The sequence below is a fragment of the Patella vulgata genome, chromosome 2 (genome assembly GCF_932274485.2).
Source record: "Patella vulgata chromosome 2, xgPatVulg1.2, whole genome shotgun sequence".
Taxonomy (NCBI): Eukaryota; Metazoa; Mollusca; class Gastropoda; family Patellidae; genus Patella; species Patella vulgata.
Window position 1 is genome coordinate 78,261,600 of NC_065880.2, and position 22,537 is coordinate 78,284,136.

Sequence of the window (22,537 nt, forward strand, 5' to 3'; positions counted from 1 at the left end):
ATTAACTTTTTTCTTTCGACAAATTAAATTCTGAAACATTTTTTTTTTAGTATTAGAAAAATAAAAAAGGTGTTTGACGTATATCTTGATAAAAAATATTCCATATTTAACGTAAATAGGTACAGAAAATAGTACGCGGAGGCGTAAAATGGGTAAAACGATATAATTTTGCCCCTACCAGTTCATATTACTACGTTCGATGTAAACAACGCACGTGTGGCCATCAATTTGACGTTTTTTCTGTTTGTTTACTCTGAATTCTTTCAGAAGTACATTTTTTACCGTCTAATCTGATTGACCTGCTCGTGTTTAAAACAACAAAAACAAGCCACAGAATTAATCTTTTTTGGCGTTATCGACGCCATCTTGCTTTGTTGGTAAACATTGTGATGTGACGTCACACTTAGAACTATAGCGGTCTGACCTTTTAAAGGTCAGTCATCTTGGACAGAGATAAAAGACGGATGTCGCATTAGGTCTGTAAAACAGATTGCCGTCCTCGATCTAGCGTTCTCCGATTTTCACACATGTCACCGGAAGTTCAATTTCTCGTGAAATCTCGCAAGTAAATCTCGCAAACCACATAGACTGGACAGTCTGCTCTAAATGACGTCAGACTGGTTCCTACGTCACTGCGCTATTTTGACTTCAATATAAAGGAGTGACGTAGGAGCGAGTCTGATGTATTAGAGCAGGTTATCCAGTCTAGCAAACCACATAGATAGAAACAACTTTCTACCACGTGACATATATTTCATTGTGAAATCCTCGTTTATCTACCACATGCAGAAATAATTTTCGTTCTTTGTTATTTATTCATTTGTTAATATATATACCAGAATATGAAATAAAGCCCTGTTTTATTATTCACAATAATATAATTATATATAATATCATATATCCATTATCATACAATAAAATATAAACAGTTTAAATAACTATACGTGTTTATACATGTATAATATAAACAATTTAAATAACTATAAACAGTTCAAATAACTATGCCATTATATATAAAATAAACACTTTAAATAACTATATTATATTTTTACATATATTATAAACATCAACAAATTGACTAGATTGTTTATTATTTTATGGTAAATGGCTTTACAGTCTGATTAAAACACAGATCCTATTTCGCTTCGTTTTTTATAGTTCAAAATTTCATTTTACTTGTCTTTACTACACTAGGATCTGGAAAATTGTTATATTACCGACGTTTTTTTGTAGTGAGGGATTAGCCAATAAAACGGTCTGTTACGGCGACTTCGTGGCGTGCCATGCACGGAAATGTGGGTAAACCACTAGAAACGTCAACGCTAATTGATTAATCAATGTAGGAACGTCATAGGGTCAAAAGCCGCTCGTACGACCCCTGACACGACCTTCGAATACAACTTGTCAGATCTTCATGTAGTGTAGGCCATCGAAAGAATAAAAAAAACGAAACGAAATATAGATCTGTATTCTAATCAGATTGATGACTTTAATAGTCTGAAAAAGAATTGGACAAAACCGTCAAATCTGAGGAATTTATTAGAATAAAGTTTTCTAGATTTTCGAGGCAGTTTAATAAGATTCTATATTCACGCAGGTTGTTGGGATTTTAAGTTAGGGCAGGGTAGTAGCTGACCTAACTCAAAATCGATTGTAACTTAAAATCTTGGGAAAATGAGTATGGTGAATATGACATATCTTAAATACATGTATGTATTATGTAAGATTTAGATACAAAGCTGGCTATAATTGTTAATGTAAAATTAATATATTGAAAATTTCATTCAAATTACTTTATTCTTGCCGACATTATCACTATTTGGAGTTTTGGCAAGATTTGGCATTGATTGTTTATTATCTTAACAACGGTACTTGTTATTCGAGAATAAAATTAGCCTCGCTTATCCATTTTTAAATTAAATCATTCTAATCTACTTAACATTGAGGGTTGATTATGGGCTTGTCATGTTAATAAATGTTTAAATAATAATTTATATAACATTTGAAACTAAAATAAAAACCTGCAATAGGAAGATTTAGCTCTTACATAATGCATCTTTAAGTAAAGCTCAAATTTTAAGCTACAATCGATTTTAACTGATTTCAGTGTTTGTGAATAAGATCTCTGAACGTTCTTGTAGTGTTTTAAATTGTAAATTCAGAAATGGGAGACAGTAAGCTTATTGATGTAAAGAAGCTCACTTACGATTTTTATGTCCAAATAAAAATATCATCTTGTGGAATTTGTCCTTCTCCGATCGAATCATGTCGTATTTACGGGGTAAATATGAGTTTCCGACTTGGAAATAACTTGCCAATCAATCCAAGGTGGATACTTCTTGACAAACTACTTCCAGCAAACTCCGCTGTCAAACTAATATAAGAGTGTGCAAAGTAGAAATGGTGCACAGGTAAAATACCACAGGTGATAATGCCACAGGCAAAATGGGCACACATGAAAAAATAACACAATGATAAAATATGTACAGACAGTATTAAATTCTGCAAAATAAGTTATTATTACATTAGATTGTATTTTATTATTGCAGTATTTGATGTATAATTTTATTTGTGTTTTATTTATTTGCTGTAAATTATTATTTGATATTCTCGTTCTATTTTGCAATGTGTTGGATAATTAAGATTAAATTATGTCTAAACTATTTTGTTCTTCTTAATTTACCAGTTGTACTGGTGTTTTACTTGTACGATTATAACCTATATAGCATGGCTCGAACTCCGTATTCAAGTTGGAAATACGTAAATACTGTAAACAGGTCACAGTGTGAACACAGTATAATCAATCCAATAGTTCATAATTCAAATCAACGAGTTCCCTCCCTTTGAATGTACATTAAATTTGAGTACTTAAAGGCTCAATACCACTCTTGTTGTAACTGAATAATATGTCCCAATCTTTATTCTGGTCAACAAATTGCACTATTTTACAATATTCCAATTAATTGATTATACAAATTTCATCTTAACACACCTAATTTAAAAAATTGGAAAAATCCAACTAAATGAAATGGCTGACGTAAAGCTTTTCAAATGTGACTTGGATTTAAAAATATTTTTGAACCCTCTGGACAAGTAAAATAGGATTTAATGGATAATTTACACAACAGGTAGGACACTAACACATCTAGTACTTAGAATAAGGCTATTTTTTTATTTTCTGGAGCTGTCAAGCCAGCAAGAGTGTTATTGTCCTTTTAAGTGGGCATATCGTATGACGTTCCTAATTTTTTCATTAAAATGGTAATAATAAAATAGTTATATAACCGTTGTCATGACACCATTACTATCACGCGTATTCTCATAGATTGGGTCATCTGAAAAAAAAAAATAATTAAAATATTTAAACATGCCCCTTCTGATGTTTTAACATCAACTCGACACAAACTACGTCATTTCGGGACTAACATGATATTTCAATAATTCCCTTGCACTTAGGGGCCTTTAGCAGTGTGTGTGTGTGGGGGGGGGGCGGATGACCCGCCCTGTTTCACTGACAAGCGGGAACCACACCGGAAAATTACGATGAACTTTCTCGATCAAAATGAAATTTGGTTTCACATCCTACTGTTCTGCTCCGACTGGGCTAATGAAGACGGGCATACGCCGTACAGTGTGCTAAGAGTGAAATTTTGCCCGAACACTGGCGCACGGCCTACTCTTATATTGTTTTCTCGGTGAACGGTTAGTGCCCCAATGTCTTACTGATTGATCCACCGTGGCACACGTTCAAATAAGTAAGAAAAAGAGAGAGAGAATGGGGCTAAACGTCCACTCTACACAAACTAGGTCATTTCGGGACTAACACATGGTTCAATTTTATTTCAATAATTCGCTTGCGCGTAGGGGTCTTTAGCAGTTGGAGGAAACCGAAGGACCCGAGAAACCCCACGAGGTTGGACAGGCGACCCTACTCCTTGTCTCAAACAAGAAAGACACTAACCAGGATTTGTCTGTTGATCTGATTCTATATCTTGTGTTTTATTCTGTTTATCTTCTATCAGTTGTACAGCACAATCGTATAGAAACGAATACTGAGACTGAAAAATAAAACCAAGTAAAATATGGTGCACTAATTTACATAATATAATTTTTTTTTTTTTTTTTTTATAAACAATATTTTTATTCATGTTATTGACTGAATGTGATTGGGGAACCGGCTTAGCCTATGTAAAATCCCTCTTCCTAAATAATTCATATAATATTAATGCGAATGGGTTTATAATGCATAGTTAAAATGGCAAACACATACAGTAGTTAATAGTTATACATATACAAGCATAGTAAGCAATTTTTAATAATAAGCACTTGATGACTGGCTTCGAATAAAAAGTACGTATATGTTTTTTAGAACTGTTAAAAACCGTCAGATAGGATGTATTTCGGAGTGAGGGTGGTTGTGAAGGCAATACCATTACCAAAACGCTAGGTTATCAAATTTGTCCTTTGTTATATTTTTGTCAGACAAGCTACTAGGATATTTTGGTTGGAGTATGGTAGGATGTATGCGACACTAACATAATACATTTATCTATAAAATATGGAGACGTATGGGAATTAGATTTTAGTGTTATCCTCTACTCTAAATTTGTAGTGTAGTGCGGTGCTCCCCCACTTTCTTTTAGCTAGAATATCTTATGACAACTAGTTCTTTGTCTTAACATTTTAAGGAACATCTGAACGTGTGCTACAGTACAGATGACTTTTTAAAGTTAGACAAAACGTTACTTACTTCTGTTTGAACCATTAAAACTCTATTACTCCTGAGTTTTAATACATATTCATATATATCTATAGTTTTATTCAAATCATGTTGATCTATATATTGTTGTATGTAATCCAGTGCTATATATGTACCCGTTCTACCTACACCAGCACTACAATATAAACAAATATATATAATATCAACAAATATTAAAAATATAAACAAATATTATATATACAAATATATACAGACAAAAATATGTATGTAATATAAACAAATATATATAATATAAACAAATATTATATAAACAAATATATATGATATAAACAAATATATAAAATATAAACAAATTTTTATATATATAAATTTATATTATATAAACAAATTTATAGTGTTCTGCCCCGACTGGGCTAATTAAGACGGGCATACGCCATACAGTCTGCTGCGAGGGAACTTTTGCCTGGAGAGCGGCGCTACGGCCTACTCTTATATCGAATTCCAGTTGACAATGGATCTTGTACGTGCAAGCCAATGTGTACAAGGGACCTCGGTTTTTTCGTCCTATCCGAACGACTATACATTGTCCCTTGACAGGCCCGAAAGTCCCGATGAAGTTTGTCGACTAACGCAGTGATCCAACACAGGACCTCTAGGTTAGCGAACCAACGTCTTACTCACTGAGCCACCATGGATACTCCTCTGTATGATTTTAACCGTTATAATGATTCGACAAAATAAATTATGTACCTGCAGTGAACAACTACTGGACTTGTGTCGTTAGATTTTATATTTTGTCGTACTGTTCGTATAAATTGTAAAATATCACTTCTCTCCAGCGCAGCTGACTTATCTTTCCATTGTAAATAGTGAAAATGTTTCACAGTTCGGCATTCTGTCTTTTTGTTATTCTACAAAAGATAATAAATGAAATGAAAGAAATTGGGGTTTAACGTCCTACTGTTCTGCTCCGAATGTGCTAATGAGGAGGGAAATTTTGCCCGGATAGCGGCGGTACGGGCCACTCTAATATCGAATTCCACCTACCAATTGCACGTCCACGCCAATGCGAACATGGGAGCTCGGTTTTTCGTCCCAGGATGTTACGGTTAGACAGACATACGACAATAAGTTTCATCAAAATCGGAAAAAAATTGTGACATCCAGAGGGTCCAAAACCTTAGTATTACATATTTTTATACTATATGCGTACAAGAAGCGACCATATTGTCGTTCAGTTTCGGTCCGATTTTCATGAAATTCGAACACAATCATAATTTTGGTGTAACCGTGATATATTTAAACGGTTTGTAAAACCGGATAAAAAATTATGACTTTTAGAGGATCCACAAACTAAAAATGTGATATTTCGTGCAATCATAGGCCATAATCCAGGACGTTACGTTTGGATATGCGAGAATTTCGTCAGGAACCGAGATCTTTAAAATATAAAAAAATATGTTTTAAGTTTCTTGAAAATCGGATAACGATTGTCACCTATAGAGCGTCCATAGCCGTTGTATTTACACTATTTGTGTATTAAGGAATGGTCATTTTGTCGGGCAGTTTCTGTCTGATTTTCACGAAATTCGATGTAACGGTAAAATCGGATAAAATTATGATATCTAGAGGAACCATGAGTTGAAATCGCGAGTTTTCGTACAATCAGGTCCGGGGCTATAATCCGGGAAGTTACAGTCCGATATGCGTAAATATTGAAAGGGGCTGAGATCTTTGGGTTGGAAACAAACAATTTAAGTTTCATCAACATGTTTCCAGTAGTATAGTTTAAGCCTTACGTTGGGTGGCTGAAATTATTAACGCGTTTGATCATATGGTCTGTCATTGAGTCAAGTGGCGTTGTTTCGATCTCCCACTTGTACGTGACCAGGAGTATGGACGCCTGTCCAACTTCGTGGGTTTTCTCCGGGTTCTCCGCCCTCCCCCCCCACGTCTAAGGACCCCTACAAGCTAGCTAATTATTAAAATAAAATTGAATAATATTTTAGTCCCAAAAAGACCTAGTTTGTGTCGAGTGGACGTTAAACACCATTTCTCTCTCCCTCTTGCAGTGTATACAAAATTCTAGGTTTTAATCTTGACGATTGGCGCTGCCCTTGTCAAAAACCTCCATAATACAACCCATTATAAGACATAATTAGCCTAATGAATACAGCGTGCTTTGAAGGAATTTTGTCCCGACTGCGGCACTCCGCCTATTCCTATTTCGATTTTTAACTATGGAGGATGTCAATCTGTAACCTACACGTAACGTCAGTTATCGTCCCATCCCATTAACTAGACATGTTTATACTACTATATTTGTTTTTACCTGTGAATCTTCATTACAGCATATCTTTAAAGTACTGCATGTGTGGGTTTTCTTTGTCACCTCTGAAATTTTTTCTACGGTATATTGCCCATATTCCATAACTTCATCTACTTCATCTGGCCAATATTGTTCACACTTTATCTAATAGATTTAATAATGTGTTAATTAGGACAAAATATGCAGAGGTTTATTAAAATAATCTGATGATGTCAATGAGACCATGCCCCGGATTCACAAAGCGTTCTCAGACTCAAGTTAAGAATTTACTCAAAACTTTTCTCCTTATTTTAACAAAAATATAGCCTCGTATAAAACTGTTCTTGTTTTAATGTATCAAATACATCAATAAGAAACTATGTGTTTCTGGATCAAAGATATTTCTAATAAACAGTGATTGTAAGTTGAGTAAATTCTTAACTTAAGCCTAAGAATGCATGTGAACTTGAGGAAAGGCATCAGTAACTCAGTGAGGACTAAACTCCGTTAAATCAAAGAGGCGTTATGGAAGCTTAGATAAAGAGATGTCAGTTTTCATTGTAATAGTTAGAAAAAATAAATAAAGGGAATATGCTGATAATTTCAGTCTAATTACTTCATTCTGAACCGAGAAAACCGAATTTCAAAAGACTGTAGCCTCGATTGTCATTGTTATTGTTGTTACGATAATAAACAAAGTATCGATTATCCATTTTTACGGTTAATCATGAACAGCCGCTGAATCTTAGATCGGATTCAAATATGTTTAAAATCATACCCATCAGATGGTATCAAGAGTTGATTATGGTCTTGTCATGTTAATAAATGTCTAATTAATAGTTTATATAACATTTAAGGCCTAAAGGATAATGCAAAATGAATATACTGAAAATGTCAATTAAATTACTTTATTCCGTGCGAAGTTTGATTGTTTATTATTCATTTTATCCTTATTTTTTTAAATCTAGCGGGTGTTCTAATCCATTTAAATCTCGTTCAACATTGGTCTAGAGAGTTGATTCTAGGCTTGCAATGTTAATAAATGTCTATATAACACTTGAATCGCCCCCAAAAAGACCCGCAGATGTAGCTCTTACATAATGCATCTTTAACAACATAATGCATCTTTAACAACATTGCAGTCTTGCTGTATATTCCATCTTTAATCAAACCAAAATGATTGTACCTCTAAAAAGAATAAATATCAGAAATGGAGAAGAAATGGAACCGTACAAACCGTGTGACCTTCTTTAAGTGATGTTAACATGACGATTATTGAAACCTTCTCGTGCCAGATCATTCTCCAGAAATCATTGATTGTATCTGGTAATGGTCCTTGTGTAGCAATATATTCTTTACTTGAACTATAACCCTGAAAACAATGATATATAACATTGTTTCTTTCTTATATAGGGTGTGTGTGTGTGTGGGGGGGGGGGTGTTGTGGTGATGGCCGAATGATTTAATACGTGTGCGCTTTAGATCATTAACTCTGTTATTGGGTCAAGCCGCGTGGTTTCGATTCCACACGTGGTGTTTTCTCCTAACTGTAAGCGAATTATTGCCCCCCCCCCCCTAACACCAGTTATACATATATTAGGGTGTACTGGAATTTAAAATTGTAACACAAGTGTAAGTTTAAAAGGGTTAAGGTAAATATTCCCCAAAATACTTATTTATATAAAGCGGCCATTGTGGACTCCCCAAGCGACCTACATTTAGCATCTCCCAAATAAATAAGTTATTGTTCATAAGTATGTGTGTAGGACAGGAGGTTCTGACAAGGGACAACGTATAGGCGTTCGGATTCGACAAAAAAACGAGGTCTCATGTACAGATTGGCGTGCACGTAAAAGGAAACCTTGACGGTTGGAATTCGAAATAAGAGTAGGCCATAGCGCCGTTGTCCGGGCATAATGTCCCCTCTAAATTAGCCCAGCCGGTGCAGAAAATTAGGAGGCTAAACCCCATTTCATTTCATAAGTATGTCATGTTGTTTAATAGAACCTTACTAAAATGAAATGGACATATATACTGTGTGCTTTGAGACACAAAAGGCCGGACAGTGGCGTTTCCGATAACTCATCATCGAATTCGATCTGCGCATGCCAACAGTTTTCCCTTGCACCCGATTAATTATAGGCCCCGTCCTGCACCACTGACAAGGGGGCAATCAGATTGAATACTCGCAAAGACCTCTAGGTGAGCGAATAAACGCCTTACTCATTGAACCACCGTAGTTCCTTACCCGCACCCCACCACAGTCCATCAAACAATAACTGGAGCCACGGGTTCGTTCCCGGTGTTGGCCGGGAAATTTCCTCGAGATTTTTTTTCACCGCGTCCTCTTGTCAGTGGTGTAGGACTAAGGGCCTGGCAAGGACAGCATCTAGTCGTTCGGATGGAACGATAATACTGAGAGGTCCCGTGTTCATATTACCGCTAACTTTATCCGACCCTTTACAGTTGGAATCCGGGGATGGGGGGGGGGGGTCATAAGGTCTGTGTGACGTGGTTTCGATTACCCACATGTTGTACGTAACAAGGAGTAGGGTCACGTGTGTAACCTAATGGGTCCTTCGGGGTTTTCCCCCTACTGCTAAAGATCCGTACGTGCAAACGAATTATTGAAATAAAATTGAACCGTATGTTAGGCCCCCAAAATGACCTAGTTTGTGTCGAGCGGACTTTAAACCACATCTCTCTCTCTCTCAATTGGAATCCGATATAAGAGTTGGTCGGTGCTGACGCTGTCCGGGCTCACTTTCCCTCATAGCAAAACGTCGTATGTCCGTCTTCATTAGGCCAGTACGCACAGGAAAGTACGACGTTAAACCCCATTTCATTTCATTTCATTTCCGTACAAATAAAAACAACTTACAGGTATGTAGTTAGCATTGATATAATCAGAGTTGACATCCTCATCTTTTATAGGTAAACAAACACGAGTGTGATCAACTTTAAAAGAAAACACAAAATTATATATTAGTATTACAATAAACATTTTATAATACGTTTACCTACCTACATCGAATTATTGAATTGTAACTGAACCATGTGTTAGTCCCGAAATGACCTAGTTTGTGTTGAGTGAACGTTAAACCCCATTTTTCTCTCTGGTGATATTTGGGAAGAGTTTTATTACACTCGGGGTATGAATGACCCTACGGTGAAACGCGTGCGCGATAGATCATAAGGCCTGCCATTGAGTCAAGTGGTGTGGTTTCGATTCCCCACCCGTAGTCGCCTTTCCTACCTCGTGGGTTTTATCTGTGTCCTCTGGTTTCCTCCCACTGCTAAAGACGCGCAGTAAATTATTGAAATAACATTGAACCATATGTTAGTCCCAAAATGACCTAGTCTGTTTCGCGTGAACGTTAAACCACATTTCTTTCTCTTTATTGCAGTCATTAACGCTCCTTTATTCAGATCAATTATTTAAAGCAACGTCACCAATAACATTAAAGTAAACAAACAAGCTTGAATGCGTCCTTGGTAACAGCCCAAGTTGCGGTTACAAACCATCGGTAGGTTTCGATGACAAGCGAACTGTTCACAATAGGGGCCACAGGGGAAGAGAAAAGAGAAATGAAATGAAATGAAATGGGGTTTAACGTCCTACGAGAGAAGAGAACATGGAGCCGGGATGAGAGAGAGAGAGAGAGAGAGAGAGAGAGAGAGAGAGTTTAACGTCCACCCGACACAAACTTACGCGTAGGGGTCTTTAGCAGTGGGATGAAATCGGAAGACCCGGAGAAAACCGGAACCGGAATTAGACTCCAGAACAACCCTAGTTCCGAAGGAGATCATTTACTCTTCCATTGTAATTGACATCTAATATTGAGAATAACTTGATAATATAATTATACTTACATGGATGGATGTTGATATAACGATTCTTAAGTGTATTTTCTTCCTTTTTTGCTTCTAAGCTGTTAAATTTTGGACTCAATTTTGTTAAATCCTGAAATTAGAATTGTGTTTCCATTAATTTGCATCTTACTTTAAAGGGTGCGCTTTGGTTCAAATATAGCAGGCAGTGCTGAATCCTCATCTTCAATTAATGTCAAAGCATGACGTTTCTGATATGATATACAATATTTGTTCAAGGCGATTTTTAATAAACGAGGAGAAACCACGTTGGGGAATCCTGGTGAACTTTCTCCGACAACACCGGGATCGAAACCCGGACCACCGTGTCTCCCATCCCAGGGAACTTTCTCCGTCAACACCTGGATCGAACCTCCTGGTGAATGAACCAGTGCCTTAATCACTGAGCCACCGTGACTCCCATTACAAATATACCTTGATACTATGAAGATGAATACACGAAGATTTATAATATAATTACCTCATAATGTAAGCTTATGAGTAAATTATCATCACGATGAAACGCTTCCACTTCGGCTTTCATCTTAGATAAAATAATTGGCCTAAAACAAAAACAAAACTTTAACCTCATTTAAAATTATATTCGGGAACTACACCAGAAAATTCAGAAATGGCTTTATATTTCAACCTTAATTATAATACCACAAATCCAACCGTTATCATTATCATTAAGCCATTCATCTAAATCTATAAACCTCAAATAAGCATATATACATGGCATTTATGGATCACCATAGGTCGTAAATTAGTTTTTCTAGATACTTATTCTTACTTTTTGGCACCATCCTGGAAATTCGTCCGTCTTTTACCAAACGACATGATTATACAGATTAAAGTTGTTGTCAAATCCAATAAAAATGACAGCATTGTGTCACCTTGACTTAAATGACGTCATTGCATAACAGGTAAACTATTTCACCATAACAACCATAGGCCCTAGATAACTTCAGACTGGAAGCCTAGTCTATAATGTAGGTTCACACACAAGCTAAACCAAACTAATGTTCAATACGTAGAACTGTTTTGGTCCAGTTCACGGCAGAAAATTATAGAATAGTAAACATAGATGGCTATCTACTATAACCACTATGGAGGTCGGCTATCTGACATTCTGACATTCTGTATTGATAAAAATAGATTCACCTGATGCTCGCTCATAAACTGATGTATGGAGATACGAAGGTACCATAAGACAGCAAACCTCAATGCTAACTTGTCCACAGGTTTATCTTGTAGCTTTTGCTACTCGTGTAGTGCGGTCCTCCTGCACTTACTATTATTTTTACATGCTACATGTGGCTTCATTAATAAAATTTCATTCAAATTACCTTATTTTGAGCGAAGTTATCACTATTGGAATGTTTGGACATGATGTGGCATAGATTGTTTATTATCGTAACAACGGTACTTGTTATTCGAGGCTTAGCCTCGATTAGCAATTTTTAAATTAATTTATTAAATAGCGACCGTGTTTCAATCCGTTTAAATCTCCGCCATCTGATGTTCTAGAGAGTTGGTTATAGGCTTAGTATGTGAATAAATGTCTAAATAATAGTTCATATATTATTTTAGGCCAAACGGAAGACCCGCAATATGCAGATTCAAAACAGGCCTGTTAGATAGGCTTGCATAAAAATGTTACATGGGTTCCTAACAAACTTTCCATGCCCAGTCTTGAGTTCCAAATGGACGCTTTCTTCCCTGCACACACACACACACACACATAAAAAAACAAGAAGAAAAAAAAACAAAACAAAGACACCCCCCCCCCCAAAAAAAAAAAAATATAACAAAAAAACTTACCGCGTTCTAGTTATTTTTGTGAGTTTTCTCCCTGATCTAAAATTTTGTACTGTTTGTGTAAGTCTTGATGTTCTGAATGAAAACAACAACAAATACAGTACTACAGACCTACAGACCATAGAATAATTATTACAAACCTGAACATTTATTACAACACAAGTTTCTTCTGTATAAACTAGTTTTGTAATAACAACAACAACAAATACAGTACTACAGACCTACAGACCATAGAATAATTATTACAAACCTGAACATTTATTACAACACAAGTTTCTTCTGTATAAACTAGTTTTGTAATAATTTTTGTAATAAACATTCATTTTTGTAATAAAATGCGTTTTTGTAACAACAAAATTCATTTTTGTAACAAAAAAATTCATTTTTGTAATAAAATTCAGTGTTAATTTTTGTAATAAACATTCATTTTTGTAATAATTGTTCCTTTTTTGTAATAAACGTCACAGTTTGTGTGGAACCAATTACAATACACGTTTGGCACATCAAGATTTTATCTGGATTGTTGAAGTTTCAGGTTTGGAGGTGGGTCCGTGATACGGGCCCGGAACTAAAATCAATCCAGTAAATAAAATAAAATACTTCGCTTTTTTCAATCTGAGAGCAAAACAACGATAACTAAAAATTACATTATATGGTAATTTTTATTTTTATTGCCGAAGAATAACAATTAGGGTGGGTTGATTTTGAGCTGGGGGTTTTCAGTTGGGGAATTGGGAGCAAAGGCGACTTCCCAACCCACTACGCGCCCCCCCCCCACCACCATCACCACTGCCTTCGTTCTCAACAGTCATGACATTGTTGAAGTTTAGGCATGTGTTTTATTTTAAAATCTTACAGATTCTGTATTAATTGCCCGTTGCACTAAAGTATTTAGAACTAAGAACGGAGGGGGTAATGATATGAAGCTATTTGAGGAGACTGACACAGCCATCTTTAATCTGTCTGGCTAGCGTAAATTGATTAAACTTATTTCTGGGCAATCTGGTTAAAACACAGATCCTATTTCGTTTCGTTTTTATAGTTCAAAATTTCGTTTTACTTGTCTTTACTACACTTGGATCTGGAAGAGTTGTTATTTAACTCGTGTTCTGAATGGTGTCAGGGAAAAGCCAATGAAACGGTCTGTTCCGGCGAGCTTTAGGCGTATTTTTCACGGAACTGTGGGTAATACACTAGTAACATCAATGCTGATTCGTTAATCAAATGTCTGACGTCATAGGGTCATAAGTCGGTCTTTTGACCCCTGACGTGACCTATCGCTATAACTTGTCAGATCTTTATGTAGTGTAGCAATCTGTTACACAGAGAATTACGAGTTTCGTAAATCTGTTACACAGAGAATTACGAGTCTCGTATAATATCTCTGTCATAGATGACTGCCTTAACACGTGCTGTCACAGCACGCGGTGTGAATCATTGGCTGAATGGCGCGTGCATTGTTTACATAAGACATAACTGCTTCGGAGAGAATGCTGCATTTTAGTCATTTTAATACCCATTTACACTAAATCGGAAATAATTTTTAACTACAAATACGTCAAACGCCTTTATATATTTTTCCAATTTATACAAAAATTTTTTTAGAATTTAATTTGTCGGAGGAAAAAAGTTAATATTTCTAGCTCATTAAGCCGCATCAATGTCATCCTTATCAGTGATTGTCGCGGCCAAGCAAATATTCACTGCGGATCAGTGTGGTAGTGTAGGCCATTGAAAGTATAAAAAAACGAAACGAAATATAGATCTGTATTTTAATCAGATTGATTTCTGGGCGAACCTGTATTGTATATTATATACATGTATGTCACTCAGTTTATATGCAAAATGAGGGACACGGAAGCTCAGTAAGTAAGACTGTGGCTCGCTAAACTGGAGGTCCGGTTTTGGATCCCGATCTTTGTGTTGACCGATAGCGTGGTTCCCCTTGTCAGTGGCGCAGGACGGAGGCGTGGCAAGGGACAACGTAAAGTCGTTCGGATGGGATGAAATACATTAGCGTACATGTAAGCGAATCTTTGTCAGTTGGAATTCTGATATATGAGTGAGCGTATGCGCATTTTCACAGATGACAGATAATCTGGTCATAAAAATAACTTAAAAAATCATTAGTTTCTCAAATGATGCACATTAACATTGTCTAGTAGGAGTTCTTTGGATGACGGACACATATTACTCTGTCATTTGATCGATCAATGTTTTAAATAAATCTACGTAGCTACAGATTATCAAGCTTAAATTAATTTTTAAAGACTCTATGCGTGATCTGCGCGCTATAGAATCCCTTACAAACTACAATCTCATAGGATTATCATACGAACAATGGTTCAATTCCGTTCAATATGCTCAATTGAAAATTCCATATGTAATAAACCCTCCGCCATCTTTATTTGCCCGTGAATCAAATTGATCGGCCTGTTTTAAATCAGATTGAACCCAATTGATTTTTATTTCTTTATCAAATGTTGATTAACCAATCAGAGTTCATATTAGCGTGGATTAAGTCGTAAAGCTTCGTTACTTTAAATAATTTTATGATTTTACCTTTTGTATAGTAGAAAGAACACCACAACACCCACGCCTGTAACCACGAATAGGACCACACCTATCAAGTAATATGGCGGCGATGCTGCAGATAGAAATAACCACATGTAATTGTTATTTGGAGTTATACCAAAAATGTTAATCTACTAATTCTAATGATAATTTCGTTTCGTTTATTTTCCCAATGTAGTGTACTATAAAAAATAAAACGAAACGTAATTTAGATTATATGTTAATCCAACTTATAAGACTAATATATCACTACATTAAATTTCGAAAAATGGCCACCAAAAAAGTGAGGAATAGACGTGTAACCCGACTCCATTTCTAAACCGGAAAATCAATCTAAATTGGACTTGTAAAGCTATTGGGTAGATCATATACTTTAAACCTTTCCTAGATATTTTCATACAAGTTTGGGTTTATACTCACTAGCCTGTGGTGATGGCGGTAGTCTTTCTGTAGTTTTTGATGATGTAGGTGGAGGTGTTGGTGTTCGTATTGTTGTTGTAGATGGTGTTGCTGTGGTTTTATTTGGTGTTGCTGTGGTTGTATTTGGTGGTGCTGTGGTTGTATTTGGTGATGGGCGTGTCGTATTGTCTGGTGTCGTATTGTCTGTATTTGGTGTTGCTGCGGTTGTATTTGGTGGTGCTGTGGTTGTATTTGGTGATGGGCGTGTCGTATTGTCTGGTGTCGTATTGTCTGTATTTGGTGTTGCTGCGGTTGTATTTGGTGGTGCTGTGGTTGTATTTGGTGATGGGCGTGTCGTATTGTCTGGTGTCGTATTGTCTGTCGTTTCTGGTGATGAAGACAAAAACGTTGCTGGTTCGGTGGTCATTGCTGTATAAACTGTTTCATCTGTTGACATCTCTGTGCTATAAGTTGACGCCTGGTCTAGTGTATCTGTTGTCATTGTTGGTGGTGTAGTTGTCATTGTTGGTGGTTGTGTAGTTGTTGCCGTTGGTTGTGTTGTTGTCATTGTGGTTGGTTGTGTAGCTGTTGTCATTTGTGCCGTTGTATTTGGTGATTGTGTGGTTGTTTCTGGTTGCGTAGTATTGGATGATGGCATGCTTACTGTTGTGTCGTTCATTACAGCTTGAATAGTATTACCAAATGCCACTGCAAACTAAATACAAAGCATTGTGTTAACAGGTAAAAGCATGCGTGTTGGCCACTGGTGGGAGCCATGGTGTGTCAGTGACTAAAACGATCCCCGTGTCGTTTTGTGTCCTCGAACGTTTCGCTTGCTGGATACGACAATCAAATAAACGACAAAAATGATAGTTTTATTTTCTCAACGGTTGGGCAAAAGAGAAGAATCTTTCTCGACCACATGGGGACAGATTTTGACGGTATTTATTGTATTTAAAGATATTGGAGATAAGATAAAGAGATGGTAGTTCTCGCTATAATAGTTAAAAACTAGATAGTGTAAAGGTAATTTGCTGAAAATTTCAGTCAAATTGATCCACTATGAGTCGAGAAAGAAGCGGGTGAAATTTTGCATAGTCTCGGTCATCATTACTAAAATCATTAATATAAACAGCATAGTCTCGATTATCCACTTTTTCTGATTTAATTATCAACGGCCGTTAGCGGCATATAAGAATCTAATCCAGCCAACATCGAAGGCTAGCCTTGACATCGAGAGTTTATTATGGTCTGGATAAGTTAATTAATGTCTAATTGATAATTTAGATAACATTTCAGGCCTAAAGAAAGACTTGTAATAAGCCGATTTTGCTCTTGCATAATGCATGTTTAAGCTTGGGATATGTATACCAGTGTTCCCCTGTTCCAGGCCAGATGACATTCCTAGTAAGCTGATGAAAATACAGATCTATTTTTCGTTTCGTTTTTTTTTTATACTTTCGATGGCCTCTAATACATGAAGATCTGACCAGTTGTAGTGGGAGGTCGTGTCAGGGGTCATACGCGCGGCTTTTTACCCTATGATGTCAGACATTTGATCAACCAATCAGCGTGATATTTCTATTAGGATACCTACAGTTTCGCGCATCGAACGCAAAGATCTAGCTGCAACAGATCGTTTCATTGGCTAATCCCTCACATAAACCAGAACGCGGGTTATATAACAACTCTTCCAGTTCCTAGTGTAGTAAAGACAAGTAAAACGAAATTTTGAATTAAAAAACCCCAAATGAAATAGGATCTGTGTTTTAATCTGATTGTATTTATATTTTGCTAAGAAAGTAACAAATTCACATTGACCGTATATTTTGTTTCCCCTGCCGATTTGTCAAATTATCAATTATCTCGACAAAGTTATAAAGTATATTAATGTCCAAAAGAAAATATACACTCTGCATTTTGTGCTGCATCAACCAAAGTCGTTTTTCCATGGTATACGGTATTTGGGTAGAATGTCAATTTGTTTCACATTTTTATTTTGCTTAGAAATGGTAAGTTTGGACGCAAGAGACAAACTCAGTATGTCTTTAATCTAAACAAAACTTAGTCATACTTTGAGTGTGTATACTTTCTTTTGGACATCAGTATACATGAAAGACAGTCGTAAGGAACGAAACTATTACGTACATTTATTCTAGCTCTTCTAGCTCATTGAAGCTTGGTAACTGCAAATATAGGCCTCCTTTTCACGTTTTTATAAATAAAAGATTTTAATCTTAATGTATCTTATGACCCAGTTGTACAAATATTGCGCATCTAGTGAACAATGATAATATATGAAAAGAAATTTTAAAATATTTAAGAAACCGGATACGGATACCCTTTATGTTTATATGTATAATTCATCAGCCGAGAGAAGTGATGTGAAAAAGTAATTGTTGAAAATAATAATTACATTTTAATCTTTAGATCAGTGTCGGATTTACCTATTGGCTTGGCAGATTGAAACCTAGGGCCTCGTTTAGAACTATTTGATAAGGCCAACTTCAAGTGGGGTCACGGGTCATGAGATGTAAACACGACTAGAAAGTAGACCTGTATTGGCAGTTACCAAGCTTCAATGAGCTAGAAGAGTTAGAATAAATGTACCTAATATTTCGTTCCTTACGACTGTTTTTCATGTTCTTTATCTCTTTGTAGAGATAAATGATAATTTGCCAAAGAGACAGGGGAAAGAAAATTTACGGACAATGTGAACTTGTTGCTTTCATAGCAAAATAAAATAATTAAAACACAGGTCCTATTTCGTTTCGTTTTTTATAGTTTAGAATTTCGTTTTATTTGTATGTACTACACTAGGATCTGGAAGAGTTGTTATATAACAGGCATTCTGGATGGCGTGAGGGATTCGCCAATGAAACCATCTGTGGGTAAACCAGTAGAAATGCCATGACCGATTGATTAATCGTCCCTTACCAGACCCCCCCCCCCCCCACACCTACACCAAAGACAAGAGGGGACAACGCTGGAAAATCCCGGGGGAACTTTCTAGGCCAACGCAGGAATCGAACACGGGACCTCCAGGTTAGCGAACCAATGTCCTACCCACTTTGGCTCACAAAATTATTGTACACACTAGTGCAGTGGCTTATAATTTTGACAATGACATGGGGAACAGTTTCCTGATTGCTGTGGTATACTAATACAGTGGGTATTTATCGATTTGTGAATCCCACTCGCTGGCTAATTGTTATTTTAACAAAGAAAAGAAAAAGAAAAACAGAGAGAGAGAGAGAGAGAGAGAGAGAAGGAGAGAGAGAGAGAGAGAGAGAGAGGGGGGGGGGTAACGTCCACTCGATACAAAATAGGTCATTTCGGAACTAACATATGGTTCAACTTTATTTCAATAATTCGCTTGAGCGTACGGGTCTATAGCAGTGGGAGGAAACCGTAGGACCCGGAGAAAACCCAGGGGGTGAGATAGGCGACCTAGCTCCTTGTCACGTACAACAATAGTTGACTCAATGACAGACCTTTTGATACAGCGCGCACACGCTAACCATTCGGCGATCCAACCCCAGAAATAAATAAAGACATGCCTAAAGACATACATAAACTTTCTATGAGAACATGTAGGTCCACTATAGTTTAGCTATAAACTATGGCTATTGTTATCATCGTTATCATCATCATCAGATCCTTGGGACAAGGGCGTAAACGAATTTCATCTGCGTTCCATTTATATTTGATTTAAACGCTGGATAAATTTACACTCAAAAGATTTCATTTATATACTGTATTTAATGATATAAAACTTACCAAAATAAGTAAATATTGCCACATTATTAAGATGACTGGAGAGACTTGTCCAACGTGATTAAAGAACGGTATAAGCAGTACATCTACATTATAATTATATCAAGTCTATGATGAGGACGGAAACCGATATGAAATCAACGGAAATTTTGAGTCACTGTGTCGTATAAAATCAACCCAATATTATTGCTATACATATTCTCGCTTGATAAAGGAAGCTAAAGACGACATGACCGTCGGTAAATCCAGTCCTTAGTATATATAGCGTGATTTCGCAAGCGCGGATCTAGTGGGGGCGCACCATGAATGAAAACGTCCCATAATAATCTATTAGTTTAGAAGCGGATTATTTTCACAGGAAATGGCATTTACGGGCTTCCAGTTTTCGAAATTTTTCGGGGGAGGTCACACGGACCCTTCGCCGCTTGCAGCGCCCCTCCCCATCCATGGTCTCTAGATCCGCCCTTGTTTTGTTCCCACGCTGGCTATCCTCGTGTGTTTTCTCCAGTTTCCACCTACTGCTAAAAGAAATGAAAATAAAATGAAATTGGGTTTCGACGGCTAAAGACTGCTACGCACATGCTAATTATTTAAATGTACCAAATGTTAGTCCCGAAAAGACCTAGTTTGTGTTGAGTGGACGTTACCCCCACCCTCTATCGCACAGCCATTGCTTATTCAGGGATATGACCTTTTTGACTTATTCAATCCTTTACTCGGAAAATCTGACCAGAAAAAAGAACATTCGGGAGCCGCGGCTGCTCAATGACTAAACGTTGGCGTGCACGTAAAAGATCCCTTGGCAGTTGGGATTCGATACAAGAGAAGACCATAGTGCCGCTGTCCGGACAAAATGTCCCTCATAATACACTGTATGGCGTATGCCCATCTTCATTAACCCAGTCGGGGGCAGAATAAAGTGTCCGAAATCTTTTAATTGAATACCGTTGAATACCGCAAATTTGTACTCAATTTAATATGGACTAAAGCATTTTGTCTGAAGCCACTCTACTTTGTGCGACATTTTTCGGGAATCGATTATTATTTAAGAATGTAGCTGCAACAGTCTGATTGGATGGTTGGAATTCGGATCGGCATATAGTGGGATTTCGGTTGCAACCCTATTGGAAATTTTGAACTTGCTTAATTCGCATGCTAAAATAGCAGGAAAACCCATTTGCGGCGGTTAAATTTTTAGAATTTTCTCGTGGAGCGCAAATCTCCATACCCCGCGATTGGTTAATAGGAATTTGGGATTCGGGTAAATCACCTAAGGTAGGATATATTGGACCACATTGAAATTGCTGTATTCACCCTTCATAAAAGACCTCTGGTTATTAAAAAAAAAAAAAAAGTCACGTCATAATCCAAATGTATAAATAATGAATTTATTTATCGTTGAAGTTATACGTCGCCTGTCCAACCTCGTGGGTTTTCTCCGGGTCCTCCGGTTTCCTGCCACTGCTAAAAACCCCTACGCGCAAACGAATTATTGAAATAAAATTGAACCATGTGTTAGTCCCGAAATGACCTGGTTTGTGTCGAGTGGACGTTAAACCCCATTTCTTTCTCTCTCCCTCTTTTGATATTATACATACGTATACAATTTCACACACCGTCTTCTTTATGTATTATATATTATTATTGGCCTACTTATTCATCAAGGAAGTTATTCAAATATCTATTTTATTTTACACATGTGACATCGTTAAGGAGCATAAAAGGTCTGACTATTCATTTTATTCGTGCAAACCAGTGAGGTGATACAATAGTTACACAGAAATAGAAGATGTTAATACAACAACCGTCTTATAGTCCGATCGTTGATGTAAATCCGTCGGCTCTTCGGGTAGAAATCGTGGAATAAACTTTATTTTGTAGGTTTTGATGTTTGATTACAAAAATGTTGACATTTTTTTTGAGTAGGTCTTCACAGTATGGGAGGCAATTATTTGAGGGTAGCCATTTTGCGATAATATTCAAAATTATTTTTTATTTTCACCTTATTTATAATGTTATCGACATATTAACTGTGATTTGGCTATGTATTAATATTCATGACTATATCTCAGATTGTTTTCCATCGTTTCATGATGATATTTCCAAGATTGCGCCCATTTTTAGTGGGAAAATCGGTCAATGTGCTGATTTCGATTAAGTAGTAGTGTTTGGTGTCAATATATATGTTTTCGGGGTCACAAATTCCATTCCTGACATTTACAACCTTGTAAAATGATCACATGTTCATATACTTAGCATATTACCAAGATAGCGGGAAAATGAGACGATGTGCAGATTTTGATTAAGTGGTAGTGTTTGGTGACAATATATATGTTTACGGGGGCGCAGAATCAATCTCTGACATTTACAACCTTGTAAAATGATCACATGTTCACATATTTAATATATTTCCAATATTGCTGCCACTTGTGGCGGGAAAATCGGACGATGGGTTGATTTCGATTAAGTAGTTGTCGTTGGTGACAATATATATGTTTTTCGGGGAGGCAGATTCGATTTCTGTCATATACAACTACGTAAAATGGTCGTATGTTCACCAATTTAGCATATTTCCAAGATGGTGGAACGTTTTGTAAACACATTATTGGCATTTATTTATCATCGATTTTCCTGGGAAAGTAAAGCCTATTCCTGGCATGAAGGCAAAAAGAGCATAGCGGCAGCGTGGTGCTTACGCCACGTGCCCATCATGCGCCTGCAACGACCACACCAAGCGATTACTTCAAGATCTTTCTACGCCCATTGCCAAGATCTGGCTACGCGAAAAGTGTTCCCACCATGATCTCACCGTTACCAGTCAGACCGGTATACTTTCTCACCACACTCCAGTGACATGCCTACCAGGCGTAAGGCGTTCTCTCTTCACGCCTATAGAGACTGTGCCATGCTCACCCGTCCTCATTCATTTTCAAAGCAGAAAACAACCAATAGTCAAGCAATCAAGAACATTTCATAGTTTTCTTGAGGTTTCCTCTTTGGGTGCTAGACTGGAGCTGATGGACGAGGCTCAGTATCTTCCCTATATATACATAAAGGTCGTAACAGCG

The 22,537-nt window shown here is 36.8% G+C and overlaps 1 protein-coding gene across 2 annotated transcripts; it reads right to left on the minus strand.

The window, feature by feature from the left end:
• Nucleotides 1–843: 843 nt before the first annotated feature.
• Nucleotides 844–19,625, minus strand: LOC126812418 (receptor-type tyrosine-protein phosphatase S). Of its 2 annotated transcripts, XM_050538810.2 has the most exons (13): nucleotides 19,473–19,625; nucleotides 15,714–16,407; nucleotides 15,282–15,366; nucleotides 12,723–12,794; nucleotides 11,380–11,461; nucleotides 10,902–10,992; nucleotides 9,910–9,986; nucleotides 8,266–8,400; nucleotides 7,053–7,193; nucleotides 5,471–5,631; nucleotides 4,751–4,895; nucleotides 3,962–4,058; nucleotides 844–3,335 (listed from the first exon to the last, which is right to left on the minus strand). In XM_050538810.2, the coding sequence occupies exons 1-13, from the start codon at nucleotides 19,494–19,496 to the stop codon at nucleotides 3,277–3,279; spliced, it is 1,863 nt and encodes a 620-aa protein (XP_050394767.1). In that variant the 5' UTR covers nucleotides 19,497–19,625; the 3' UTR covers nucleotides 844–3,276. The 2 variants fall into 2 exon arrangements, with proteins under 2 accessions (XP_050394767.1, XP_050394770.1); XM_050538813.1 differs by lacking the exons at nucleotides 12,723–12,794; nucleotides 15,282–15,366; nucleotides 15,714–16,407; nucleotides 19,473–19,625 and adding an exon at nucleotides 11,692–12,027.
• Between the last annotated feature and the right edge of the window lie 2,912 nt (nucleotides 19,626–22,537).